Below are 27,242 nucleotides of genomic sequence, written 5' to 3'. Positions count from 1 at the left end.
GGGGATGGGAGGGAAAGGGGTCTGGACAATGGGGTGTTCAAGTGAGATGGGGCTGGCTCCCAAAAACCCAGAACAGTCCATGGCACCAGCCAGGGACTGACCCAGGACGACTACTGGCCGGTCATTCGGCAAGCAGGTACTCAACACATGCTGAGTGCCAAGTCCCGTGCCAGGCAATTGGTTCTACTCTGGCCTCTGCCACCTACCAGCACAGGCAAGTCTTATGTTTCCTTGCCCATCAAAGGGTGTTGCCTACACTACAGGGGGCTTTGCTTATCCCATTCATTTCATCATGCCAAGCTTTGAGGGAAGTGAGGGGGACCCCCGGCACATACGAGGGTGAGAGCCCAGCGGGACTCCAACTCCGCTGCCCTCTCAACTCTTCCCTGGCTTTCCGTAGGATTGCCAGAGTTAGCAAAAAGTACAGGACACCCAGTTAAATTGGAATTTCAGATAAACAATCGTTTTTCCGTATAAGATGGCCTAATATTGCATGGATATACTTTTAGGAAAAAGTTACTAGTTTACCTAACGTTGGAATTTTACCAAGCATCCTGTATCTTACCTGGCCCTGGCCATCTGAGCTTCAAATAACCCGGTCGTAAAGGTCGGTGTTTGGTCCCTTAGGCCCCTCCCGGAGCTGACAGCCTAGGAATTCCTAATTCTACGTCATTTTTCTGGAGCCTTTGCCGGGAGAACCCCAAACCTAGGCGGGCAGAGAGCACATAGCAGGTCGGTGGCTGCGCTCCGGCAAGACTAGGCCCCGCCCCCTGACGTGAGACCACTCCCCCTGCGTCCGAGCAGGCCGCTCCCAGTCCTCTCGAGAAGACTGCTCCACCCCGGAAGGTTCCGAGACGGAAGTTGGGTACCGGAAGCGGAAGTTGCCATGGAGCTTGCGGAAGACTGGCTGGTGGAATCCTTGCGCTTGTAAGTCGTGTGGGCCTGGGATGGGGCACTCGGTTGCGCCGCTGGGCTGGCGAGCAGTCGGGTGCGAGATGCAGTACGTAGGGAATCCTGTTCTGGGCCCGGGCGGCAGGGCGGGGCCGCACCGAGGACTCCGCCTGGGCCTCGGCTCCCGTCTTTGGAAGTGGCACATTCTCGTGTGCGCCGAGTGGTGTAAGGTCCTAGTAAGAACAGTGCTTGTGGAGGGTAGTAATAAGGGTGCGATTATTCTGCGCCAGCCTCCGAGTTGAACCCCAGATAATCTCATGGATTCCTCATATCCACCTGGGGGAGTCTGGGTGCTTTGGGAGTTCCCAGGCTCAGGGAAATCGTGACTGGCCTGGTTCCAGTCACACTGGGAGAAAAATGTGTAGCAAGATTTGATCCTGGGTTTGGCCTGGGTCCCCAAACACCGAACCATGTCAGAGTTCTTTAACAACTGTGAAGGGCTTTGCGCCGTGTGACCTTGTGTCCCTATCATGCAGGTACCAGGATTTCCATGCATTCGACCTCTCAGGTGCCACCCGAGTCCTTGAATGGATTGGTGACAAAGGTGAGGAAATGGGATCCCACTCAGCCTGGGACTCAGGAGCTCAGCCCAGAGGGACCCAGCCCACTCTTCTGAGAGCCTCTTGGTCACTCGGGGCAATTTCGTGCCCTGCCAGCACTTCCTAAGACGGGGGTCGGTCCCATCCCCCAGTACTTAGCTGCTCATCAATAACAAAGGAATTCAGCCGGCCTGGCGGAGTTTCTAGACCCAGCCATGGCCCAGAATCTTTCTAGCAATCTGTCACAGCTACGTCTGCTTCTTTTTCCAGGAGTTTTTATTGCAGGCTACGAAAGCCTAAAAAAAAATGAAATTCTTCATCTGATATTACCTCTCAGACTGTCTGCAAAAGAAAACCAGGTAACTTGAAATACAAATGCTGTGTATATGTGTCTACTTGTAGTCATCTATTAAACCTTTATGGAACTCCTATTGTCGACTAGCTATTGTCCTGAACACTGGAAAGAGAGAGACGGAGAGACAAACCCTGAGCCTGCCCTTCTGGTCTGATAGAGGGAGGCAAAATGCACAGAGATATGTATTGAGGAATGTCCTGTGATTTTTAGAGGGCTACTAGAGGAAGAGGTCACTTTTAGTTTATCAAAAATAGACTTAAGGAGCCATTAAGGTACAGAGGGTGGTTAAAACCCTTAGAATGACCAAGAATGAACGTGTAAGGTATAAGAAATATGAGGGGAAGATGGCTACAGACAGATCGGACGGAGGAAGAGGAACCCACAAGGAATACCAAGAAGGAATAATCTTAAAGTAGGAGAGCGCCTGGGCCAGTGTGGCTCATTTGGTTGGGCATCTTCCTTCGCACTGAAAGGTTGCCAGTTCAGTTCCCAATCAGGGCATATGCCTGGATTGCTGATTTGGTCCCTTAGGGTACAGGTGAAAGGCAGCCAGTCAATGTTTTTCTCCCTCTCCTTCTCGCCCCCTTCCTCTCGCTCTAGATCAAAAATTAAAAATGAAATACTTAAAGTAGGAGGAGTCTCAGAAAAGGTCAGTGTTTCAGAAGCCAAGAGAAGAGAGTATGTCAAAAGAAAAGAGTTGGTAGCTGCCTGGTGTTGCTATAAAATCACTGTCACGCATCTGATAGGGCAGCCGGGTTCCCGTTGCCCTGGGGGAAGTTTCCTACTGAGTGCCGTTGATCTCCCCGTCCCTACCGCTCAAGCTTGAGCCCAGACTGGGCCTTTATGGGAGACCTGGTTTACCTCCCACCTCACCGCTGGGTTTTCCTTTTTCCTCATGTGCCACTTCCTTTTCCCTGCCTCCAGTTCCTTACATAGAGAGAGTAGTCTAGTGGCTAAGAGCATGGACTTGGTAGGCAGACTTGGGTTCAGATTCACAGTACAACCCTGTGTGACCTTAGAAAACTTGCTTAAATTCTCTGTGCTTTAGTTTTGTCATTTTAGAATAGGGATAATTCTAACACCTACATCCCACAGGGTGTTTGTAAGAATTCAATGAGATAAAGTAGGTAAAGCACTAAACACAGTGCCTGATATAGTAAATGCAGTATCATTGGTAGCTATGCTTTTATTGCCAGAAGAACCCACCTGACTTCCAATGGGAGGTAGCAGGAGAAATGGGAATATGTTAGTTGGCTGATAACTTCCAGCTTTTTTTTTTTTCTGTGACGCTGTTAAGCCTCTGTGACTCCTCTTAGAAGGCCTGGAGTGTAACACTTGTGCTAGAGTAAAAGGGGCTGGGAAAGGTAAGGAGGTTTTGGATGTGCAGGAAAGCAAGGAAGCTGTCCGTGTAGGCAGCTGAGACCAACACTGACAAATCACAGCACACGAGGCCCCACAGGGAGAAGCATCTGTTGCCAGCAGAGCGGCTTCCCTGGCTTCCCGCCAGGCTGGGATCTGGCTCCTTACCACGAGCTCGGCTGCAGCATTCCTTTGGTGAGCAGGCTCCATCTGATTGGCCACCCCTCTGTATCTCAGGGCTTATTCCCAGAAAGAGATTTCAAGGTATGCCACGGAGGATTTTCCTACAGGCCCGTCTTTGACCTGAAGCACGTGCCAGACACCAGGTATGGTCAGCTTGTGACCCGGACCCTCTGTTCAGGATGGAGTGGCTGGAAACGTCAGGGGTGTTCTACTTGTGTCACCTCCCTCTCCCTCCCCACTCAGTACACACACACAGAAACTGGAATACAGAGAATCTGTTGCCTGGTGGCTTCATGGTCCCTCAGAAGACCTTTCGACTACTGTAACCCACAGATCTCTGGGGCCGCTCCAGATAGACAGAGACTGGAAGGATGCTGTTAGGTTCGCAGAGAGCTGATGGCAGGTGACGGGGGCTAACAGCTCGGTTGGCAGAGGCTGAGAGTCTGGGTCCGGACTGTGTGCTCAGGCTCCATGCTGGCGTCCTCTATAGGACGTTCCGTGCCACGTGGAAGCCGGGCTCAGTCCCGTGACTCCCCACAGCTGTGGCCCTGCCCCGGGAGCAGAGTGAGGTGACCGGTCTGGGCAGCCCCTTCCTGCAGTGCACTCTCCTCAGGTGAGGGTGCAGGACCCCCAGGCTGAGCGGGCTGGAGAGGGGGAAGGCCGGTGGGTATGTGGGTGAGCTCCCCACCGTCTGACCTGAGATTGCATATCTGTCCTGAATAGGTTGCTGGTGACCAGTGGCCTTCCAGATTGTCATCTGCAGGTGTGGCAGGTCGCAGAGGACAGTGGTGAGTGGGTTTGACTTGGTTCGGGTTGGCACACACACCTCCATCCCCTAATCTGAGCCAATTAAGAAGTAGACCCAGAGCCAAGTGGGAATTAAAGTTCAGTGTCTACTTTAATGCAGGCGGAAATGAATCCGCAACCACAGCGTAGCACACGAGCCCCAAATGGAGCTTCCTGTAACTTGCTTCAGGATTTGAGCTTACCAGCCAGGTCGTACACAGGGCACGTAGTGAACTGCCTCTTCCCCAAGCAGGTACAGTGGCAGCGGCTAGGACAGAGCTATGGAGGGGGCGCAGGCAGCAGGAGGTCCCCTCTTTGCTGGCCCAGTAGTCTCAGGACAGGAAAACGGGTGTGAGCGGGAGGCTTGGCTGACCCAGCTCCCTCAGAGAAGGCACTCTCCTGAGGTCCCGGGGCCCGCAGTGCCGATCCAGCCCCTGCGTCCCTTCTTCAGTCAGAGGCTTGTCGGCCAGCTCGGGTGATTGACTCTCTGCCTGCCGGCGGGTCCCCACACCACCTCACTTGGCTGCTTCCCAGAAAGTGGCCGCAGGGCTTGGCTCCTTTCCAAGAGTCATTGTCGCAGAAAGGCAGTCGCGTGCTCCTTCGCTTTGAGGTCGCTGGCCCCGTGTACCTTCCTGTATCGTTCCCTTTTGTCACTTCCCTATCACTTCCAGGTGCTTGCATCACTTTCTGGCAGTTGTAATTGTTTTGTACATAGTTTTACTGAGATTCACCCATTTTTGGTGTGCCGTTCAGTGATTTTCAGTAAGTTTAACAAGTTGTGCAACCATCATTATAAATCAATTTTTAGAACATTTTCATAACTTCCAGGAAGGTCCATTATGCCCTTTACTGCTGATCTCATGCCCACACCCTGCCCCGGGCAACCACTCGTCTACCGGCTGTCTCTGTAAATGCCCTTTCATGTCAGTGGAATCACGCAGCATGTGGTGTCATATCTGACTTCTCTCACTTAGCATGATGTTTCGAGGTCTGCATGTCATACCCGTCACAGCGTGTATCAGCAGCTTGTTCCCTTTTGTGGCTGAGAGCTGTTCTGTTGTCGCATGTGCCACACTCATCTGTTTGTCCGCCAGTTGATGGGTCGGGTTTTCAGCTCTATGAATAGTGCTGCTCGGAACGCTCACTGATAAGTCTCTGTGGACGTACATGTGTTTTCACGTCTCCTGGGTAGACAGTGAAATTGCTGGGTCATACGGTAAATTTATGTTCGATATGTTTAGAAACTTCCAAACCATTTTCCAAAATGGTAGCATTATGTACATCCCCACCAGCAGTGTATGAGGATTCCCATGTCTCCATCCTAATGGGTGTGAAATTGTATATCATTGTGATTTCATTCATATTTTCTTCATGACTAATACTGTGGAGCATCTTTTCTTGTGCTTGTTAGCAGTTCGTACATTTTCTTTGGTGAAATGCCTATTCAGAGCTCTCTGGTGAAGTTGCTGGTTCCCCAGCTGAGACAGTGTGCCGTCCCGGGCCCTTTGATATCCCGCTTTGTACGTTTTCACAGATACTTGTTCAGATTAATCAACAGTCTGTAATATGTAACCCAAGATGTTCCTGGGTGCGTGTCACACCCCAGGCACTGGACTGGGCGCTTTCCGTGTGCGAGATCTCATTACATTCCCCTGAGTCGAGGACAGAGTCCGTCCTGGAGAGGCTAACTTGTTCGTATTCACAAGGACGGTAGCCGAACCAAGACTCAGGTCGGACTTCAGAGTCTGCTCATAACCTGCCAGGCAGTGACCATAGTTCGGTAGTAATAGCTGACCTCAGCATAGACGTGGGGCTCCAAGAAAGGTGCCAGCGTTTTCACTGGCCAGCGGCGTGCACTGTGCCCACACTTTGCCTGGAACTGGTTGCTGGAGGCAGATCTGTTGAAGAAAGGGCACGTTTATTATAATAATTGCTGTTATTCGCAGCAGTAGCTAGCATCTCCTCTAGTTAACAAATATTCATTGTGTGCCTCCCACATGAAGCACTGGGCAAGGTTCTGGGGCCATGAGGTCTGATTTGTCACTGTTCCTTGTTAGGGACTGTGTTTTTCGTGACATAGCTAAGAAATCTTTCCCTAACTCACCAATTTTCCCCTGTGTTTTTTTCCCCAAAAGTTTTGATATTTTTGCCCCCACATTTAAATCTGTGCTCTTTTTTAGCGTTAACTTTTGTGTGTGGTATGAGGTAAAGGTGGCCCCAGAACCGTTTGTCAGAAAGCCCAGCCTTCCTCCACCGACGCCTCGGCGCCTGTGTTGCACAGCAGCTGGCCACGAACAGAGGGATTCCCTTCTGGGCTCTCCGTTCTGTTCCGTCGACCTTTGTATCTGTCCTTACGCCAGGAACTTGGCCTTGGTGCACAAGCAGGCTGTGCGGCGCAGCCACGGTTTGAAGATGAGGGGGCGGGGTCTTGCTGTCCATTGGGAGACGCCTCGCAGCTGCCTTGGTCTGCCCAGGGCCAGGGTACCAGGGTCCCTGCAGAGCCTGCAGCCCCTCCCAGGCGGCTTGCTCTGATACTCATATGAGAGCAGGAAATCAGATAAAGGGTCAACTTCCCTCCATATTAGTGCAGAATGTTCTAGAGCCTGGGGAAAGCTAGCCAGCTGTTTTCCTAGAAACCTAAAAGCATGGTGTTATTTCGGAGAATTTTCCAAGGTGCAGTTTTGACCCCCAGCTTCGGTGTCTGAAAACCTGGTTTTGTCAGCACGTCTGAGACAAATCTGGCCTGTTCACAGGGCAGACGCACTCATCAGGCCCACAGGACTGCCGTGCAGACCAGAATGGAAGTGTATCACTTTATGGCGAAGACATAAGTGCCCCTAACAGGGGGATGTTCCGGGTCCCTATTCTTTGCCCGTATAAGACCTAACCTGACCACAGGCTGCGTGATACACGTGGCATCAGAACGGGAGGGCTCAGTACGGAGGTTCCCAGAGTGCGTTTTCACAGCTGCCTTAGGTGGAGAGTGCGAACCTTGTGGAGGCTGCACTGCCCAGGCCTCCTCCCGCTGTCCCAGCCCCTGGCAGGACCAGAGGCCTCCTCCCAGCTCCAAGACAGCTGCTGCTTCCCCTTTGACATTAAGTATTCTGTCTGGCATGGCCCCCTCTTCCCTGGCAGCTCTCAGCATCTTATTTGACTCCTTGGCTGGTCAGCCCTTCTCAGGGACAGCGCTTCTGAGATCCGGGTACCTGTGCTCAGTATTGCAGGTACAGGAGCCGTCCAGACTCCTGGAGGGGTGCCCTGCTCCACGCTGAGCTGTTCTGTGTTAGTTTAATCTTCAGACACAACCTTCATTTGTTTTATCACCAAGTTCTCGGAGCTGCCTTCCTGTGTCTTTTGCCTTGATCGGTGGTTTCTCTGTGTGGTTTGGGGCTGCTTTGGTAAACGGGCTGTGCATTTTCCCAGAGGAGGGCATTTTGCCTGTGACTAGAGCGAGAGGAGGAGGCAGCCTTTGTTTCTCTTCTGTTGTGATTGCAGAGCAGCTCTCTAGTCACGAGGCCCCAAAGCCCTTGTTTTCTACTGCATCTTTGAAATCCATCTTTGAAGCCTCCCCCTTGGCCTCCTCCTTCCCCCATCAGGAGACAACTCACGTCTGGGACCAGGCCCTGGCTCAGAGCAGCCAGTCCTGGGGGATCTGCTGCAGGCTCCTCAGAGGCAGTGGGAAGGGAGGAAGGAGCTGCATTGCTTCGGTGTGGCCTAGGGGAGTCAGAAAGCTCTTCTGGGGTTGGGTTGAGTTACAGCCGCATTGGCACTTCCTGGAGACAGACTCTGGTCCCGAGGCTCAGCTCTTGTGTCTGCTGTGACCCTCTGCAGCTGCTGTGGTGGGAGTAGGTTCGTGGAGCAAGTCCGACTTGGTGCACCGAGGGTCTGCAGGCCTGGGAACAGTAAGGCCGAGGCCCTGGGCACTCTCGCGCAGCCCAGGCGGCTCCCTCTGTGCACTCCTTGCTTGTGAACTGCCTCGCGGGCCGTACTCACGGGCTCGCTGCCCAAGTCCTGTTGGTGTTCCTTTTCCCATCTGTTCTGTTCACATCCTGACTTACCTGTCCTTTAGAATTTAAAAAAATACATAGATCTCCCTTTTTTTTCAGAGAATGTAGGAACCAAATAATGAGCACTCTCTTGGAGCAGCAAAATAGGCGTCTCCCTGTTAAGTAGTTCGGACAGCAGCCCACTTGTTCTGAACGAGGCTGTAAATGGCATCTGCTAGGAGAAGCCGCAGTTGCAGACACAGAGGCAGCCTGCCCGCCCCCTGAACAGGCTGAGGCAAACAAAGAAGACTAAAGGTTCATTCAGCTTGCGGTCACATGTCTCTGTTCAGTGTGAAAAGGACGCGTACTTTCTTGTCCAGTTTGTTTGAAGACAAGGATGTTTGCATCGTAACCTTCGCCTGCAAGGCTTCAGCAAAGTGCCGAGGTCATGGGATATGTTTTTGAAGAACTCATACCAGTTCATGAACCCCGTACCTGTTATTTTCACTTAAGGTGTAAGCGACACCGTCAGTGTATTCTTTCCTTTCTCTTCTTTTCTTTGAACTCCACAAAACTATAAAAAGCCAGAACTGCTTTTGGGGCTTTTGAGATGGTGGCTGTGATTCATTATCTCCCATTTGCAAAACAGTTCATAAGACAAATTATGAAGAAATTGTAGCGCTTCTAACAGTTTCAAAATGTGAACATAACTCAGAGTTTATGTTTCCTCATCGTGTCTTGCCAACTGCCAGTCCCCTTTCTTCCTTCAAATGTGGGGGGAAGGCTGGCTGGCGTTCTCCATGCAATGACTCAGGCCTTCGTCAGCATTGTGGATTTTCACCGCCTCCCTTCCCCCTAGATGTCATGAAAGCTGTCAGCACCATTGCTGTGCATGAGAAAGAGGGGAGCCTCTGGCCTAGGGTCTCCATCTTCCCATCAGGGGCACCCAGAGTCCTGCACGGAGCGCGGCTCAGCGACCTGAAGGTTGTGGACCTGGAATCCCAGAAGACCACGTACGCCTCAGGTACGGCCGCACTGGGCCCCTTGCCGGCCCCTCCAGCCATGAGGTTGGAGGCACGAGATGAATGAGAGTCGAGCCCTGGCTTCAAGGGGCTCCCGCTCCAGGATTGGAAGGGCCGTGCCAGGGCCAGCACCCACCTAGCTGTGTAGAATGGCGAGATGAACAGGGGAGGGAAGACATGGTTCCTTCCGCCTGGGACTGGGGAGGTTCCCCAGAGGAAGGGACTTGTGACCAGCCAGCCCTGCCACATTGCCAGACCCATGTGACTCCAGCAGCTTTTCTCTTCCACCCTCTGTCTTCCAGGTGCCAGTGACAGTGGGGAGCTAAGTAGCCTGCAGGTCCTGGGGGCAGACACCTTTGCCTTCTGCTGCACCTCGGGCCGGCTGGGGCTCATTGACACCCGCCAGAAGTGGGCACCGGCTGAGACTGTCAGCCCGAGCGCTGGGCCTGCTGGAGGGTGGTGGTGTGCAGAAGTCAGAGGCAAGGCCCCAGGCCCTGGGCCCCACATCGCCAGCCTCTGCTCAGATGGGCAGCTCTGTCTTCTGGACCCCCGGGATCTCTGCCATCCTGTGAGCTCAGTCCAGTGCCCGGTGTCCACACCCAGCCCCGACCCGGAGCTGCTGCGGGTGACTTGGGCCCCAGGCCTGGACAGCTGCTTGGCTGTTTCAGGTACTGCTGAGCAGGACGTTGCATCTGTTATTTGAGCTTTCTCTTTCAGGGGACTTGGGGTGCCCAGAGTCTCTCCAAGTTAACTCTCCGGGTTCTTCAGGGCCAGGCTTCCCCCATTCTGGCTGGTAAACCTTCATACACGGGTAGCAGGCTTTCCTGTCCCAGCAGCAGATCAGTTCTGAGGCTGGTCGAGAGGCCTGGGAAGACACTGGGGCTATACCAGAATGAGGTGGTGGGGTCAAAAGGGTGTCTCTTGGTCTCCTTGCTTTTTGAGTTATAGCAAGCCCCTCGGGCAGCAGGCTGCTGGGCCTGGCCTGGCAGTGTCTAGCTGAGTGGGGGTCTTTAATGAGGGCATCTAAAGGCCAGTGGGAAGCATCCACTGAGGGGGAGGGAGGTTGAAAGAGCAAAAAAGGATCACTGATAATGGCAGGATGCAGAAAGAGTGGAAGCACCGAGCCTGGGTGCAGGGACCGGCTTCTAACAAGTCAGCCGGGTGGTGTGAGTGTGGATAAAGCTAGATCACAGGGGGCCTGAGGATGTTCCTCTAAAGGCTTCTCTTCCCCCGTGAGGAGGGAGCCAAAGCCATCTTCTGAGAAAGACTCAGATTGGCTAGAATTTGGGGCAAGTGGGAAAGGTTTGAAAAAGTCTCTTCAGCCTCAGGTTCCTGGGGTGAATATTTGTACCTACTTCATACAGTGGTGAAAATTAAAAGAACGTTTGTCCAGGATTAACCTCGGGCCTGGCATGCGACAGATGTGTAGCAGATTGTCGTCGTCACCTGCCGCTGGAGTCGGCAGCTGCTGGCAGAGGGCAGGCGTTCCGCGCCTGGGTGACCGTCTGGGCTCTGGTTCACTGCTAGATCCCCTCCCCCGGCGCCTGCCTGGTTCCAGGGTGCAGACTGTAACAGCCACCTCAGATCCAGTGTCAGTCTTCTCATTGCTTGTCCTTCCTCAGGTTTTGATGGGACAGTCCAGGTCCATGACATCACGTCTTGGGATGGAATGGAGGGCCGAGCAGAACCTGTCTTCACTCACAGAGGTCACATCTTCCTCAATGGCGACAGGACAGACACTGCTCCGCTGGTCACCACCCACACCTGGCACCCCAGCAAACCAAGGACCTTGTTATCGGCAGCGAGTGATGCCTCTCTGCACGTGTGGGACTGGGTGGACCTCCGCACCTCTTGCTGACGCCAGCATCCTCCTGCCCGCCCTCGGGGAAGGGGAGCTGCTGTACGAACCATGAGGGTACCGCTTTAGGACTCTGTTAGCAGCTGAGGGGCCTTGGGCCGGTTTAGCAGCTCATTAGCCTATTCCTTTATTGGTAAAATGAGAATAGTAGTAACTACCTCGCGGGGTTGTTGAGGAAGCTAGGAGAAGTATATGGAAAACCACCAGGTAGGGTGCTTGATACAAAGATTTGGTGGCTACTCGGGTCTGGGCACTGGGGAGTGGTGGTATGCTGCTGCTCCCAGCAGCTTCAAACCCCACAGGCTTTTGGCACAAGTGACACTTTCCCGACTGTGGGAGACAGCCCCCGAGTCACGTTGACCATGCACAGTCACTCTTCCCTGTGCGCTGACTCTGCAGCCCACCCCATGCAGCGTGGCTCCCAGCACTCTGTACACTTGGGAGGCTGGCATGACACTGTGACAAAGACACTCGTGTTGGAGCTGGACAGACCAGGACCCGAGTCCTGGCTCTGTTCAGTTCTCTCCTCTGTGACACGGGCCTGCCGCAGTACTACCTGGCGGAGTGGCTTTTGATGATCTGTGACATCTCAGAAATACAAGCTGTTTCATTAGGATATTGGTGGTTTTACGTCATCGGCTTTGTCTCCTTTCACAATAGCAGAAGATCACAAGTTCGGTGAGAGGGCACCAAGGTTAAAGCTAGCTTACACGTGTCTTCCTACCAAGGGGAAGCGTAGGAAACCTAGTCTTTTCCAGGTCAGAATTTTGGACCCCACCTGCCTCTTGCACTTTATATCTCCATGAAGAGAACTCAGTTCGCAAAAATTTACCGAGCTCCTGTCACATCCCAAGCCCTGAGCTGGGTGCTGGAGACAGAGTTGGGAACCGCAGTGTGGGTGTGAACGTAAGAAATAGAAGACTCACGCGAGAGAGCTGTGTGCCAGGCCAGGCACTGACGTTAGAGAGGGCAGGGTGTGGTGGGCAGGGCCACAGACATGGAGGGAGTCCTCATGGACAATCGATGGGGAACTTTCTTCTGGTGAAACTTGATACAGATGGGTCACGGGACTTCCTGGAGTACTTAGCACAGGGACGGAGTCAGGGATGGGGATCTCACAGCCAGAGTGGTTTGGTTTAGCAGCGGTCACAGCCTAGGGCAGGCACCTCCTCCTCATGTGTGATTTAGTTGACTGCATAGTCAGGAGGCTACCCGGCTCCTCAGCCAAAGCTGCCACCCCAAGTCTAGGTTGACAGACTGGGCAGAGCTAGCACAGGACACTGGGAAGGTGTGAGCACTGGGCGCACACAGATCCAGGCTCACCCAGAAGTGTGCTCTTTGAAGCACCTGATTTTTCTCCCGGAAGGCCTTAGGCCATTTTCAGCCTGGAGCAGGAAGTGGGATGGTGGAGAAGTGAGGTGTGGGTTTGTTAATGACAGTCAAGTTCAGGTTTTTTGACTGACACATGCTAGTAAGTAGTAAATAAATAAATAACAGAGTCGGGAAAAGAAGGGACTTGACTTTATTGGGGAACACCGAGCATCCACCCTGTAAGCAGCAAGGCCCATTCTGAGCACAGGCCCCATGCGTAGGAAGAGGCAGTTTGACATTTTCCAGAAATGCTTGTCTGCTCTCTTCCATAGCAAACCCCTTCACCTGCTCTCATCACCATCTTTACTGCTTCAAGGCTCAAGGACCCACAAACAAAGGCCTGCTGGCACCCTGAAATCAAGTGCGACCTCTGTAGGACAACCCCTGATTCAAGCCCAGAGCTCCCCTGGGGACAGGGGATGTGTCCTCAAAATCAACACTTCCTTAAAAATAACCTTCGTAGTATACAAAAGCTACCGGACAGAATTCTAGCTCTGCATGTGTAAGACTAAAAAAAAATGAATAGGGAACCACCAAGTGTGGAGCGCTGTGCCTGTGGGGTGAAGACCCAGCCCACCCTGCAGGGTGTGGGGCTGCCTCACCCCACTGAGGGAGAACCTGCCGTCCCCCAGGGGCACACAGCTGGGGCTCTCCGCCTTCACACTCAGAAAACCAAACCCCACAAAAACTCATGCCTCCCCTGGCAGCCCCTGCCCGACTCTTATCAGTGGGACACCGGTTTCAGGACCTACCCCATGGTCGGTGCTTCTGACACTTTCTAGAAAGAGAAAAGGACTTGACCCTCATGTGGTGACTCAGAATTGGAGAAGCCTCCCCACCTTGACCTGAAATCAAAGCCCAGCACAGAGCCGGGAAGAGGAGCTGGTGCTGACAAGGGCCTGGAATGCTGGCAGCGTGGGCTGAAGGCACTTCAGCCCAGCACAGCAGCAGCCCGAGCACCCGGCTGCGCCAGCAGGTTTCCCGCATTTCTGAGGACTCCACGGAGTGTGGGCCAGGCTGTCTTGCACTGTGACAAGTCCCTCTCCTGGGCTAGCCCCCTCACTGTCCCTCTTCCCACATCAATAAAGTTTCTCTTTCATGTGAGTTCTCTGGTGTGTAATGAAATTGGAGCTGTTGCTGAAGCCTTTGCCACACTCGGGGCACTTGTAGGGCTTCTCCCCTGTGTGGATTCGCTGGTGTATGATGAGAACTGAATTCCAGCTAAAGCCCTTCCCACATTCGGGGCATCTGTAGGGTTTGTCCCCTAAGTGGGCTCTCTGGTGCATGACCAGGATGGAGCCTCGGCTGAAGCTCTTGCCGCACATGAGGCATTCGTAGGGCTTCTCGCCCGTGTGGGTCCGCTGGTGCACCACCAGCTGGGAGCGCTGGCTGAAGCACTTCCCACACTCGCCACATTTGTAGGGTTTCTCCCCCGTGTGGATCCTCTGGTGCTTGATGAGGTTGGAGCTCCAGCTGAAGCTCTCCCCACAGGTCAGGCACTCGTAGGGCTTCTCGCCTGTGTGCATCCCCTGGTGGGCTATCAGGCTGGAGCTCTGGCTGAAGCTCTTCCCGCACTCCCCGCACTTGTAGGGCTTCTCCACCAGGTGGGTTCTGCGGTGCGTGGCGAGATTGGAGCTGCGGCTGAAGCTTTTCCCACACTCGCTGCACTGGTAGGGCTTTTCCCCTGTGTGCGTTCTCCGGTGGGTGATGAGGGCTGAGCTCTGGCTGAACCTCTGCCCACAGTCAGGGCATTTGTACGGCTTCTCCCCGGTGTGGATCCTCTGGTGTCTGATCAGGTTGGAGTTGTAACTAAAGCTTTCGCCACACTCTTTACATTCATAGGGCTTTTCTCCAGTGTGGATTCCCTGATGTGTATTAAGGCTGGACCGATTGCCGAAGCTCTTGCCACACTCGGGGCAGGAGTATGGTTTCTCGCCTGTGTGGGTTCGCTGGTGAGCGATGAGGTTGGGGCTCCTGCTGAAACTCTTGCCACACTCAGCGCACTGAAAGGGCTTTTCGCCCGTGTGGATCCTCTGGTGGGTTATGAGGTTTGCGCTCCGGCTAAAGCTCTTCCCACAATCCCTGCATTTATAAGGTTTCTCCCCAGTGTGAGTCGTTTGGTGTCGACTGAAGTTTGAACCGTCACTAAAGCTTTTCCCACATTCGTCACATTTGTAGTATTTCTCCCCCGTGTGGGTCCGCTCGTGCGTGATTAGGTGGGATTTCCGGCTGAAGGTCTTCCCACACTGGGGACACTCGTACGGCTTCTCGCCCAGGTAGGTGCCCTGAAGGCCGATGAGCTGCCCAGCCTCCCTGCGCTGCGCTGGCACCCCACCGTGGTCCTCACTTGGGGCCTTTCTCCGGGGTCCCCGGGAGCCACAGCCTCTCTCAAAGTCTCTTTCCCAGTCAGACTGCTTAGTGCCTTCCCCCTCCGGCATTTCTGAGAAGATCTCCTGCGACTCCCCGTCCTCAAATATGTCTTGATTGGAGTTCTCCCCGTTTTCACTCTGGATCTCAAAATCTGGAATAATGAAGAAAAATATACAGTTTATACTCAATTCCCTGTAACAATGAGAAAAGGAAACCAAAGGAGAAATTTTGAAAATTTCAACTGCTAGTGAAAATGAGGAAGCGAAAGCATCCTTGAAACTTTTAAAAACCAGGTTTATTTCCTTCTCACTGGTCTCAAACTTTCTGTTAATCACCCAGGATGTCTAAGGCTTAAAGCTGTGGGTTCTGTCTCTACTTGTTCCTCCACTGGGCAATGAGGGCAGGTGGGAATTTGGGGATCCTAATCAAGGGAAAGGAACGGGGTACACGACCCCCAGTGCACACCATGGTGCCACCTCCTGCTTAGTAGGTGCTCAATTAAATTTGATGAATGAGGGTTTTATTGGTTACAGAAATTTCTCTAAAGCTGAGTCTCCTTTCAAAAGGAGCTTATGTAGTAATCTCATGCATTAAAAATATATCTCATATTTATAATCTTCATTGGCCTGTGAGACAGAGACCAGGACCCCTGCAACAAGGACCCTTGTGACCTCCCAGGTGACTGGAAACGAGAGGTGAGCAGTTACGAAAGCCCACAGACATACCTCCCACCAGTAATACAAAGTATCTACCGTCCAGAGCCGGTTAAACGCTCTGCTACCCAAAGCTACAGAAAGAAATCACACGCCCTTCCTTAGACCAGGGACTGACACATCCACCCCAGGATGAAGCCAGAGCAGCAGAAAACAGCCTGGACCACACTTTCCGACCCCAGCGAACTGAACTGTGTGCTGGTTCAATGGCCCTGGCCGACAGGGGCACTCCAAGGAGTGTCCTTAGTACTGAATGGATGTCAGGAACATTAACGCTGCCAGGAAGTTGCTGACAACATTGTTTCTTGTTTCTGCCACAATGTCCTGTTGATGAGCCCAAGGAGGAAATCTCCTCCTGAGGAAACACCAGAAGGCAACCAGTTTGTGGGGTGGCTTTGTCTCTCTCTGCCTTGCCAGTCTAGACGTTTGGAGCCAAAAACTCAGAGTAAGAACACCGAATGCTTTACAGCATGCAACTTGTGTTCTTGCGTTTTTCCCTCCCATTATTTTCTTTTCTACTGTAATTTCCTCGTGCACTCTATCTGTAAGGTATGTTAAATCCTTTATTTTAGTCTGTAGCATATATAAAAGTAAGTCAATGATTTATTGATAAACACGACAGCCTGTTTATTCCTCAGACCTAACATCAGACCCCTTAGAAAGCAAATCTGTCCATAGCAGGGAAGACAATTAGCAAAATAATTACACAAAGTCCTAGTGACATTTCCATTATTAAAGTTAATAAACTGTTTATTTATAGTAATGCTCAATTCAGTGATTAGTTTCTATGACTTAATGTAAATTTCCACTTATGTGCATGATTAAATTTGATGCACATCTGTTAAAAAATATTTTTAAAAATTTTATTGACTCAAGAGAAAGAGAAACATTGACTTGTTGTTCTACCCATTTATGCTTTTATTGACTGATTCTTGTATGTGCCCTGACCCAGGATTGAAACCACAACATTGGGCTACTGGGACAACACTCTTGACCTGAACTACCCAGCCAGGGCCTTGATGTGCATCTTTCAGGTGAAACCTGGGTTCCATTGTGCCTTTAGTCAACGTACGATTGTATTTAAACTTGCAAATAGGCATGTAACTACATTTTGTGCTCACACTAACATATGCTACGGGTAATCCGTGAGCTCGAACGATTGCCCTCTGGCCCCTCCCCCAGGTCTCCAGGGGCAGGACCTAGGCATGAGGAGCGCCATGCAGGCTCCTGCAGGGCCAGGGCCAGCAGGTCGCAGGTTCCCCAGTTTCTTGTAGCAGTGTTTTACAAGCTTCTCGCACAGAGCTGTGCTGTCATACCCCTTCTACAGATTGGGGCCCCCAGGCTGAGGCCCTGATTTATTTCCTACAAGCTCACACAACCCAAAACATTTTTTCATGTTCTTAGTAACTGTTCTTTTCTGTGTTAGGGACCTTAGCCATTAAAGGTTTCACTGCCTGAAAATCAGAAGCCCTGGTATGTTCTGGGATGAGCTCAGAAGCAATGCGGAAAGCAAGCAAACACTCAAACTTTGTTTCAGTGAGACTAGGAAGAAAATTGACTTGCAGACACTAATGCATGTTAAGGGCTTCCAAAGACAGCAGAGGCCGGGCAGAGGCCAGTGCGGGCGGATGAAGGAGAACTAGCATGCAGAGTGTGTGGGGGGAGGGATGGGACTCAGGGAAGGCGATCTCAAAAAGCTCAGCCAGAAAATCGCTTCCCGAAGGTAAGGGCTTGCCTTCAAGTGCAGCAGGGCCTTTGGGGTACACAGAGAAGCAAAGGAGGTGAGGCTACAGCCACAACTGCACAGACGGGTGAGTGCCTGACTCTCAGTCATTAATCGTGAGAATTATTATCATTATGAAGAAAAGGGAGCATTTTTCATCCATAAAAATAGCTACATGAAGCAACAACCACCTCTATGAACAAAGACCCTAGAGTAGAACTTGAGGAAGAGACGGTGAAACAATGAAATGTGAGCTGGCGAAACTAAAGAAAGGAGGGAAAAATCCAGAGAAGTGAACGCAAATGGGGAGGAACACGAAGGAAAACGGGTACCCTGGACAGTGCAGAAACGGAGGAAGGATGGAGTGAGGAAAGCAATGAACTGAAAACGTAGGGGCGGACAGGGTGAGAGAGGATGACAGAAGCAGAAGTTAGACACAAGGAGAACAACTCCAGGAGAGTAACCAGAGTTCTCAAAAAAGGACACTAAACCAAGGGACCAGAGCAAACGCTTCAATCTATAAAGGTGTAAGAACCCTTGAAAGGCATGTTGTGTGCCAAGGAAAACCACCCAGCGCAGTTAATAATGACACAGAGGGCAATAAGGCAAAAACATCGGATCACTTACACGGGGGAAGAGAACCAAGTGGTCTCGGATTTCTCTGCAGTCAAAGCCAGCAGACGCTGCAGCAACAGCTCCACGGCATGCAAGAAAAGGAAATGAGTGCCCGAGGACTTCATGTTCAACACAACTGTCCTTCCACTATAAGGTTTGTAGGCGAACAGTTTTGAATATACACAATTTTGTGGAACATCGGTCCTAGGAGCCCTTCCTGAAGAAACCATCAGGAGATGAATTTCAGTCGACTAAGAGAAGGGGAACTCGACAGCAGAGAGATTGGAAGTGAACACCTGATAATACAAATTCAGAGCAGAAGCCTAAAACGACCGTGGCAATGAGGGTGTTAAGAGAGACTATAGGGGAGAACCAAGATGGCGGCGTAGGTAGACACACTGCGCCTCCTCGCACAACCAGAACTGACAGAGAATCGAACGGCAAGGGGGTCCGACACCAAGGAAATAAAAAATAAACATTCATCTAGACCGGTAGGAGGCGCGGAGACGGGCACCTGGGTGGAGAGGACTCGCGTGGCTGTGGCAGGACCGAGACTGGCGGAGTGTGGGACGAACGGGGCAGGCAGTCCGACCACTAGCAGACCCTGCGGCCACACATTCGCGCAGATAAACCGAGAGGGCCGGACTCGGAGTGGCGGAGAGCGGGGCAGGCAGAGTGCAGGTAGCACACCGCAGCTCCACATTCGAACATAGATAAACCGGACGAACAGCGGGCAGCGAAGCAGACCGCGCAACCCAGGGCTACAGCTTGGGGAAATAAAGCCTCAAACCTTTGATTGAAAACACCCGTGGGGGTTGGGGCGGCAGCAGGAGAGACTCCCAGCCTCATGGGAGAGGTCGTTGGAGAGACCCACAGGGGCCTAGAGTGTGCACAAGCCCACCCACTCGGGAACTAGCACCAGAGGGGCCCAGTTTGATTGTGGGTAGCTGAGTGAAAGATTGAGATCTGGAGGAGAGTGAAACGGCGCCATTGCTCCCTCTCAGCCCCTCCCCCACGTACAGCGTCACAGCACAGCAACCAGCATTACCCTGCCCCGGTGAACACCTAAGGCTCCGCCCCTTAAAGTAACAGACACCCCAAGACAACAACAACAACAAAAATGGCCCAAATGACAGAACACTTCAAAGCTTCAGAAAAAATACAACTAAGCGAGGAAGAGATAGCCAACCTATCGGATGCACAGTTCAAAGCACTGGTTATCAATATGCTCACAGACTTGGTTGAATCTGTTCGAAAAACAGATGAAAAAATGAAGCCTATGCTAAGAGAAACAAAGGAAAATGTACAGGGAACCAATAGTGATGCGAAGGAAACTGGGATTCAAATCAATGGTGTGGACCAGAAGGAAGAAAGAAACATCCAACCAGAAAAGAATGAAGAAACAAGAATTCGGAAAAATGAGGAGAGGCTTAGGAACCTCCAGGACATCTTGAAACGTTCCAACATCCGAATTATAGGGGTGCCAGGAGAAGAGGAAGAACAAAAAATTGAAAACTTATTTGAACAAATAATGAAGGAGAACTTCCCTAATCTGGCAAAGGAAACAGACTTCCAGGAAGTCCAGGAAGCTCAGAGAGTCCCAAAGAAGCTAGACCCAAGGAGGAACACACCACGGCACATCCTAATTACATTACCCAAGATTAAACGCAAGGACCTACATCCAAGATTACTGTATCCAGCAGAGCTATCATTTAGAATGGAAGGGAAGATAAAGTGCTTCTCAGATAAGGTCAAGTTAAAGAAGTTCATCATCATCAAGCCCTTATTATATGAAATGTTAAAGGGAGTTACCTAAGAAAAAGATCAAAAATAGGAACAGTAAAAAATGACAGCAAACTCACAGTTATTAACGACCACACCTAAAACCAAAACAAAAGAAAACTAAGCAAACAACTAGAACAGAAACAGAACCACAGAAATGGAGATCACATGGAGGGTTGTCAAGAGGGGTGTGGGAGGGGGAGAGGGGGGAAAGGTACAGAGAATAAGTAGCATAAATGGTAGGTAGAAAATAGACAGGGGGAGGGTAAGAATAGTGTAGGAAATGTAGAAGCCAAAGAACTTATATACATGACACATGGACATGAACTATAGAGGGGGAATGTGGGAGGGAGGGGGTGGGCAGGATGGAGTGGAGTTGGGGGGGGAATGGGACAACTGTAATAGCATAATCAATAAATATATTTAAAAAAAAAAGAGAGACTATAAATGGTACACAGCAATGTAGAAATGATACTCTAATCAACACTGGGGTTCGGGAAAGAACATGGAATATAGGATATTTAAAATTGACAAATCATGTAACTGAAGTTTAAGTTCAGTTACTAACTGAACTGATAGTACAAAATAAACATGAGGATAAAATTACTACAGGAGAGTACGTGTTGGCAAGGATGTGGAGAAAAGGCAACTCTCATGCATGGTTGGTGGGAATGTACTTTAATAAGCTGGTGCAGTCACTATGGAAAACAGTATGGAGGTTCCTCCCAGCAGGAGCATTTTGCTGGGGCAGCAAGTTCAAAGTCGGTGAACTGTGGCGTGCTTGGGCCAGAAAGCCAGGTGATGCTGCGGGTGGCTGGGGAGCCCAGCTGTGCCTGTTCCGTTCACCTACTGGGACAGAGCACAGTTGAAGATGACAATCTGCATTTCTCTACAGATAAGAGAAAGAAAGAAAAAGAGACAGGTTCTTTCCCTTCCAGAATTTTATAGGTTCCTAGAAAAAAATAAGACCTGTATTCAAAGAACTAGAAAACAAGATGGAATACAATAAAAAGCCAGGAGAGAAGGCCAATCAAAATGCTTGGGCAGAAGACTTCCAGCAGGGGTGATCCCAGGCGCTCCCATGGGGAGGGGGGGGGGGCTGGGAACGGGGAAAACTGACCCAAGTGGGGACAGCTTTGCGGAGCAGGTCTCCAGCGGTGTACAGCCCAAGGGTGACCAGGATGTTCTCACACAGGGACGGCACAAAACCATTCCAAGTGAAAATTCAGGAGCACGGGTGATTACTAGAAAGCACTAGAAAGTTCACGAAACTGCGAGACCAGGTCTGAACAGAGCAGGAGCTGCGCCAAGAGCACGGTTGGCTGCAGGGCCCCCGAGCCAGGTCTCACAGGGCCACGGGCTCCACGCAGAACAAGGAGGTCCCAGCTGATTTAAAGACACTGCGGAGCTCAATGAAGTTTTGGAGACACGCAGCACCTCGTGAAGACTTTTAAGCAGGAGAATGACCGGCCACTAAGGTAGGAGTGGAGCAGCTGTAATGAAAGAGGCTGAAGGCAGGTCCCCTTTGGAGCTGCCACATGAGTTCAGGTGGAATCCGAGAGCCTGAATTAGGCCCAGAGACTAAAATGTGGGCAGCACCAAGAGAGAGGAGCTTTATCCCTTAACCTGTTAACAGAGGTCCAATTTCAATTGCGATAATGAGATACTGTGAGCACCTAGCGGTGCCTGCCCGTCAGTCCGAACCCACCTGCCGGGTAGATGTGTGCTTCCTCTGCGTAGTCATGAGGAAGGTCAGGAGCATTTTTACAGATACACCAACAAAGATGACCTCAAAAACAGAAGCGGAGGACTGGCAAACATCTCCAATGTCCCGGACAGACTAGGGCAGGAAGGCCCTGTATCGCCTGAGGTCCTGTAGCGCCTGCTGAGACCTAACCTTCTGCTGGGTGACCTCCCAACCAAACCTCCCCCCAGGCCTCTCTGCAGCCCTCAGCCCCTCCCTCCCTGCACTGTCTGATGGCAGATTCTGCAGCTCAGTACAGGCTAGTCCCATCCGTCAGGACTCAGGTAAACCAAGTGTTTAAACAGGATGAGAGGCTTTTGAGTTTCTTTAAATAGGAAAAGAAAAATTAAAAGTTACTTTAAGAAAAAAAGATTTTACTTTACTTATTTTTAGAGAGAGGGCAGGGAGGGAGAAAGGGAGAGAAACATCCATGTGCGAGAGATGCATTGATGGGCTGCCTCTCGCACACCCCCATCAGGAACCTGGCCGGCAACCCAGACACGGGCCCTAACCGGGAATCGAACCAGTGACGTTTCAGTTTGCATCCAATCCAACCCACTGAGCCGCACCAGTCAGGGCTAAAAGTTACTTTTCAAGGCCAAAGAAAAGCAGGCACTTTGCTTCAGATGAAACCTAGGATCTCCCCCAACACATGTGGGAGAAAACAGACTGGAGTTTCAGTCCTGGCTCTGCCACTTAGCCATGGTGTGACCTCAGGTAAGGGCTGACCTTGCTGCACTTCCCTGTCCTCACCTGCAAAATGACAGCCCGCCTCACAGCACTGTTAGTGAGGGACAGGGAAGGTGCCCACTGCAGGGCTCATAGGAGGCCGTCAATGGCAGTCCCTTTCTCCAAAAGATGGCTTTCCTCCTATCTCCCAAGTCCCTGAAGGTTGTCACAACCTCTGCCCTTTTCAGTTAGTCTCTTCCCAGTTCTCCGGCTTCTCCAGACTAGATGCCTCTGAGCTAGTCACCTCTGTCTCAGGCCTCCTCTGCAGCCCCCTTTCCAACACCCACCCCCGTCCCCAGGAACTACCACTTTGCATCACAGAGGAGGTGAATGTGAGTTCCATGCTCAGAGCCATGAGTTCGAATCTCAGCCCCATACTAGCTGCATGATCTCATGGGAGTCTCTGAACTTCTGCCACTTAACTCAAAGGGTGATGAAGGGATGGTAATTTCGCTTTCTCCCAAGGTGGTAATGTCCGTCAGCTTCACATACCATGTGCTAGGCACGCTGTCTGCCCCACAGAAAAGGAGCGATAAATGCTAGCTCTCATTACTGAGTTCTTTCTCACTGGTGTCCAGTCTCCTCCCCTGCCCCTGCGGTCCCCGCCTTGGCCCAACCCCAGTTTACCTGATGTCTCAGTGGCTTCCTGGCTGATCTGCCTCCAGCCTCTACCTACTCTAATCAAACCCACATCCTGTTGCCAAACTCGGCTTCCTCCCCTGCCCCTCAGGCCCCAGTTCAAGAACCTGCGAGGCCAATGACAGACAGTCCAAGCCTCCACCCACCCTTCCCCCAAACTCTACTTCCCACCACTTCCTCAACACGCACTTTCCACTCCCATCCGCCAGCCTTCCCTACCGTCCCTAAACCGGGCCCTGCCAGTCCCCCCTTTCGAGCCTCTGCCTAGCACAGCCGCTCTCGGAGGCCACCCTCTGCCTGCCCCACACCTTTCTAAATTCTACCCCTGCCTGCAACTCTGCTCGAGGTCCATGCCCTCCACGAAGCCTCTCTGACCTCTCCTTCTGCTGTTCTCATCAGCGCACAGAGGCCACAGCCCGTGGGCCCTGAGCCCGTCCTAAGGGTAGGCTGGAAGCGAGTATCCAGGACTCAGGGGAGTCCAGTTTACAAGTGAAGAGCAGGATGGAGACAGTTCAGTGGCGTGCCTGCATGCCACCATTTATTAATAACACAGGGGACCAGTGAATTCAGTGTTGCAAAGAACTCAAGTTTGTAATTCCTCGTTTAAGGGCCAGCATGGCTTTGTGCCGCAGAAAGTCCCTACTTATCTTATCCGCTGGTGTACTCGTCATTCATCTCAGCTTCCTAAAAATAATCCCTTTTCTAAAACTAGGATTCGTTTCTTTCTAACTGCCAGGACTTCTAATATTTGGATGTTTATTGCACAACTAAGTGAAGGTGCCAAGGAGTGATTTACAGGGGCTTCAGCCCCTCCCCCAAACCTCCACCAGCTTCCTAACACTTCAGATGAACACAGAAGTAGAAACCACGCGTACTATGTAAATACACTTCCAAGAACACTCCTCTATGCCCCTCCTGTACCGCAATTCCCTGCACCCCAGGAACTTTAAATAGGTGACAGTGTGCTGGTTTTCCACAGTGTAGAGGCATGGGGTGGTCCCAGACTCTGCCCTGGATACCACCTTCTCCTCCTCTACCTCTGAGGGCGGCCCCACCCTCTCCCTGAGAGTTTCGGCGTCTCACCACCATCCTGAAGGGTCTGGGTCAAGTCTTCCATCAGAGCCACTGCTTCCTCGCTGCTTTCGGGCCTGTGCTCCTGCAGCCATGCCTGAATTTCTCTGGGCATCACGGTCAGCATCTGTTCCTTGGTGTGCACCTCTGGCCTCAGCCAGCGCCGGCAGAGCTCTCGAAGGCGGCCGAGTGCACCCTGCGGCCCCCCAACTGCCTCTTCACGGGGGCTACCCGCGTCAGCACTCTGGAGGAAGGGCTCGGACTCAGGGCCTTCCTCCTGCAGCACAGCCTCCTGTACCCAAGAGTCATCCTCCAGGAGCATGGTGGTGACCTCCTCCTCCCGTTCGTCTTCCTCTTGAGGTACCTCGACCACAGGGCTCAGGGGAGTGGCTACTCTAGGCCCCTCCGCAGCCATCACCCACTTTCTTGGGGCAATCACTCAGGCTTCTAGCCTTTAACTTCAGTCTTCTCCAGCCACGCTCTCTGAGAAGACACCTCCCTCCTCAAATGTCCACAAGCAGCCTGGCGGAGAAATGAGAAAGAGAACAAGAATCAGCAAGTGTAGTGCCCTAAAATGATCTAACTCGACACCAGCCCGCCCGGGTCGGACCACCAAGTGATTCGCACATCCACAAGGCAACACACGTTTCCTGTCCCTCTTAAAGGAAAGATAGCTTATTCCTGAAAACCTATCTCTATAGCAAGAGAAGTTAAGAAGAATCATAAACACAACATATACCGCATTTTCCTTTCCAAAAGACCGAAGCATGAGTCCAAGAAATTCAAAGCCCTTGCAGGAATCCAGGACTGAGTTTTCCCGCCCTAAGTCAGTGACCTTGACCTGACATACTCAACCTCTCCAACCTCCACTAAGTAGAGGTACTAACGTCCATCCTTCCTATTTTACGAGGACACCTTAAGTAAGGATTAGCAATGGATCAGATGTCAGGAGACTTTGAGCCTCATTAGAAACAAGGTAACATCTCAACTGAGTTATTATCATATTTCAAAGCATGCAGTTTTAAAGTGTTCATACTCTTCAACTCAGCCTTGGCCACTCAGGAATCTATCTTTTAAAATAACCATCTTTGCAATGAGAAATTTATTTGCAAGGACGTCCTAACACAGGATTCTTTCTAATTGAAAAAAAAAAATCGATACATTACAAATCCAGCAGCAGGGGAATGGTTAATAAATTATGGCACATCCACCCATACAGTAAAATGTATTAAAAACTATGTTGATATGAAAATGGCTACATATGACCAAGAAGGGGCTCAGTTCTGTATCTTAGTTTGGCAGTAGTTGCACAAGAGCGTATGTATGAAATTTAAGATTTGTGTGCTCTACATGTTTTGAACTATTTTAAAATCATGATGGCAAAGATCATTAATCCTTAAAGATTTAAGATAATCATCATAATAGGAAAATTAGGGATAAAAACAAAACCAGCAAGACCTTAAAACCATAGATACACTATGACTCCAATTCCCTTTAAAAATGAACATACGTGAGAGAAAGAAAAAAGGGGGTCTGGACGGAAATTCTACTACATGTTGAGAGCAGTGAAATTACAAATTATTTAAAGACTATAAATGCTATAAAAGCAATGAAAATTTATTTTTAAAAATCATTACTGTATCATAAAGATTCAGATAGCAGTCCCCCCTCCACAAGAAAGGAAGAAAGGGACAAAAGGAAAAACTTTACTTAAAGAACAAAACAGAAATACTAGTGGGAAAACCGAAGTTCCCAGTGTGTCTGTACGGCGCCTAGAAGAAACATGGGGACGACAACTCTCACTCAGGAACCCGGGTAAACTCTTCCTAGCACGCAACTAATTCTCTGAGTGACCCGGGGCAAGACACTCCCCCTCTAAGCTCAGTTTCCCCACGGGTAAAATGGGGAGCTGTGCCGGGTGTCGTCCAGTGTGCTTCCGTCCAAACCCTGTGCCTCCGGTCGGATGTGCTAGGAACTCATCGCTGGGAGAAACGCCTGGGTGCGTTCGCCGAGCGAACCAGCGCGTAAACCCGGAGGTCCCCGGGCCACAGACAGCGCCCCCGACGCCCCTCCCCCAGCGGGCTTCCAGCAGCGGCTCCAGGCCCGTTATTCCCACGCCTCGCGCTACTCCCGTGGGCCGCGAGGCTCCAGGCCTGTGTCTCCAGGCTCACCTCTCCGGAGGCCAGATACTGTTCCGGCGGCGGCTTCGCGTGCAAAAGCACCCCGGCCAGGGACCTGCCCCTCCGGAGTCCAGACTGCTCTGGCCCGAGGGGCATCGAGAACAATGGACGGTAGAGGCCCGCCCCCAACCGCTCTCATTGGCTGCCGAGAACGGCCCCTGGAGCTCTGCTTTTCTATTGGCGAATACAGCTCCCAGCCCGCGGCGGGAAAGAGGCTGGACTGAAGGCATTGTGGGAGTTGTAGTCCATCCATTCAGACCACCCGGGTTGCGGGCCTGAGAGCGGAGTTTAGGGTTGATAGCCTGGGCAGAGTCCGAGAGCCAGAGCAGAAAAGCTGAGGACTGGCCATCAGGACCCCAGTGTCGGCCAGAGCTGTGACCTGGAACAGGTCAGTCATTACATTTCTTTAAGGTTTTTGTATATTTGTCTATAAAAAAGTGAAAGTTAGGTGGAGGGACTATAAGGTCCTTTTCAGCTATTGTTAGGCCCCTCAGACGACCAAAAGCAGCCCCGGAGGAGGAAAGCCATCTGCATAGTAAAAGCCCCCTTTCGCCTCAGCCCAGCACCCCTCCTTCTACGTGCAGGTGCACCTGGCCTTTGCACACAGCTTTGTTTTTACACGCGGTATTCCTGTGCCTGAAGGAAAGACCTGTCTTGCCTCTTCTGCCAGGAACTCCCATTCTTTCGTCTGTCTCCATCAGCAGCTCCCCAGGCGGAGACTCCGGCCTCAGCACACTTTTCGTCTCTCCCTGTTGTCAAGCTCAGCACTGAAAGGCGAGTGTGGAAGGTGGGCCTCTATCGTGGTGTTCCCATGCTTGGTTTTCTTGAAGAAGAGGCTTCCCCGACGCTGGATAACACGTAAGTAACTGCCTGGAAATCCAAGGGGGAAAATATAAGAGCGGAGAGAAAGACACTCTTAAAAGATCGGGGGTAGAACAATCCTGTATGTTTGTACAGAGCAATATTTGGACGCACACACAAATGACTACATGTGTTGTTTTAATTTTCATTTAAGTTTCACTTCATGCAGATTTAATTTTCATTTCATGGATGTTTGAGAAATATTTTGTTTATTGGTGATTTAAATCTTTTTTTCTATGCACCGCCTGTTTATATCTTCTTCCCATTTTTTATATCGAATTTACCCGTAAGAGCTTTTTGTGTGCTAAGAAAATGATTCCTTTGTTTGTCACAGAAATTGCTACGATTTTTCTCAGTTTTTTTGTTTGCTTTTTGTTGTTTTGTTTAAACATAGAACTTTGACAT

The 27,242-nt window shown here is 51.2% G+C and overlaps 2 protein-coding genes across 4 annotated transcripts; one reads left to right on the top strand and one right to left on the bottom strand.

Annotated features, from left to right (window-relative positions):
- The first annotated feature begins 785 nt into the window (after positions 1 to 785).
- On the top strand, positions 786 to 13,514 carry WDR73 (WD repeat domain 73). Of its 3 annotated transcripts, XM_024561730.3 has the most exons (9): positions 786 to 927; positions 1,428 to 1,495; positions 1,761 to 1,849; positions 3,442 to 3,530; positions 4,111 to 4,175; positions 9,019 to 9,183; positions 9,484 to 9,849; positions 10,804 to 11,081; positions 12,683 to 13,514. In XM_024561730.3, the coding sequence occupies exons 1-8, from the start codon at positions 887 to 889 to the stop codon at positions 11,037 to 11,039; spliced, it is 1,119 nt and encodes a 372-aa protein (XP_024417498.2). In that variant the 5' UTR covers positions 786 to 886; the 3' UTR covers positions 11,040 to 11,081; positions 12,683 to 13,514. The 3 variants fall into 3 exon arrangements, with proteins under 3 accessions (XP_024417498.2, XP_045052448.2, XP_045052447.2); XM_045196513.2 differs by having other exon boundaries at positions 9,100 to 9,183; positions 10,804 to 13,514; XM_045196512.2 differs by having other exon boundaries at positions 10,804 to 13,514.
- ZSCAN2 (zinc finger and SCAN domain containing 2) lies at positions 13,476 to 26,079 on the bottom strand. The gene is made up of 3 exons (XM_024561729.4): positions 25,968 to 26,079; positions 23,809 to 24,318; positions 13,476 to 14,931 (listed from the first exon to the last, which is right to left on the bottom strand). Exons 2-3 carry the CDS (start codon positions 24,209 to 24,211, stop codon positions 13,490 to 13,492), a joined length of 1,845 nt encoding a protein of 614 aa, XP_024417497.2. The 5' UTR covers positions 24,212 to 24,318; positions 25,968 to 26,079; the 3' UTR covers positions 13,476 to 13,489.
- Between the last annotated feature and the right edge of the window lie 1,163 nt (positions 26,080 to 27,242).

Source organism: Desmodus rotundus, chromosome 10 (genome assembly GCF_022682495.2).
Source record: "Desmodus rotundus isolate HL8 chromosome 10, HLdesRot8A.1, whole genome shotgun sequence".
Lineage (NCBI taxonomy): Eukaryota > Metazoa > Chordata > Mammalia > Chiroptera > Phyllostomidae > Desmodus > Desmodus rotundus.
The sequence above is the reverse complement of the archived record's forward strand: the minus strand, read 5'-3'. Positions and strand labels throughout refer to the sequence as shown.

Bases quoted from the DNA above. Each gene is read 5' to 3' on its own strand.
- WDR73 (XM_024561730.3), top strand. From the start codon at position 887: ATGGAGCTTGCGGAAGACTGGCTGGTGGAATCCTTGCGCTT. The intron at 928-1,427 runs GTAAGTCGTGTG...CCTATCATGCAG, and splicing joins CTGGTGGAATCCTTGCGCTT to GTACCAGGATTTCCATGCAT. The intron at 9,184-9,483 runs GTACGGCCGCAC...TCTGTCTTCCAG, and splicing joins GAAGACCACGTACGCCTCAG to GTGCCAGTGACAGTGGGGAG.
- ZSCAN2 (XM_024561729.4), bottom strand. From the start codon at position 24,211: ATGGCTGCGGAGGGGCCTAGAGTAGCCACTCCCCTGAGCCCTGTGGTC. The intron at 14,932-23,808 runs GTGAGACGCCGA...TCATTATTCCAG, and splicing joins CCAGACCCTTCAGGATGGTG to ATTTTGAGATCCAGAGTGAA.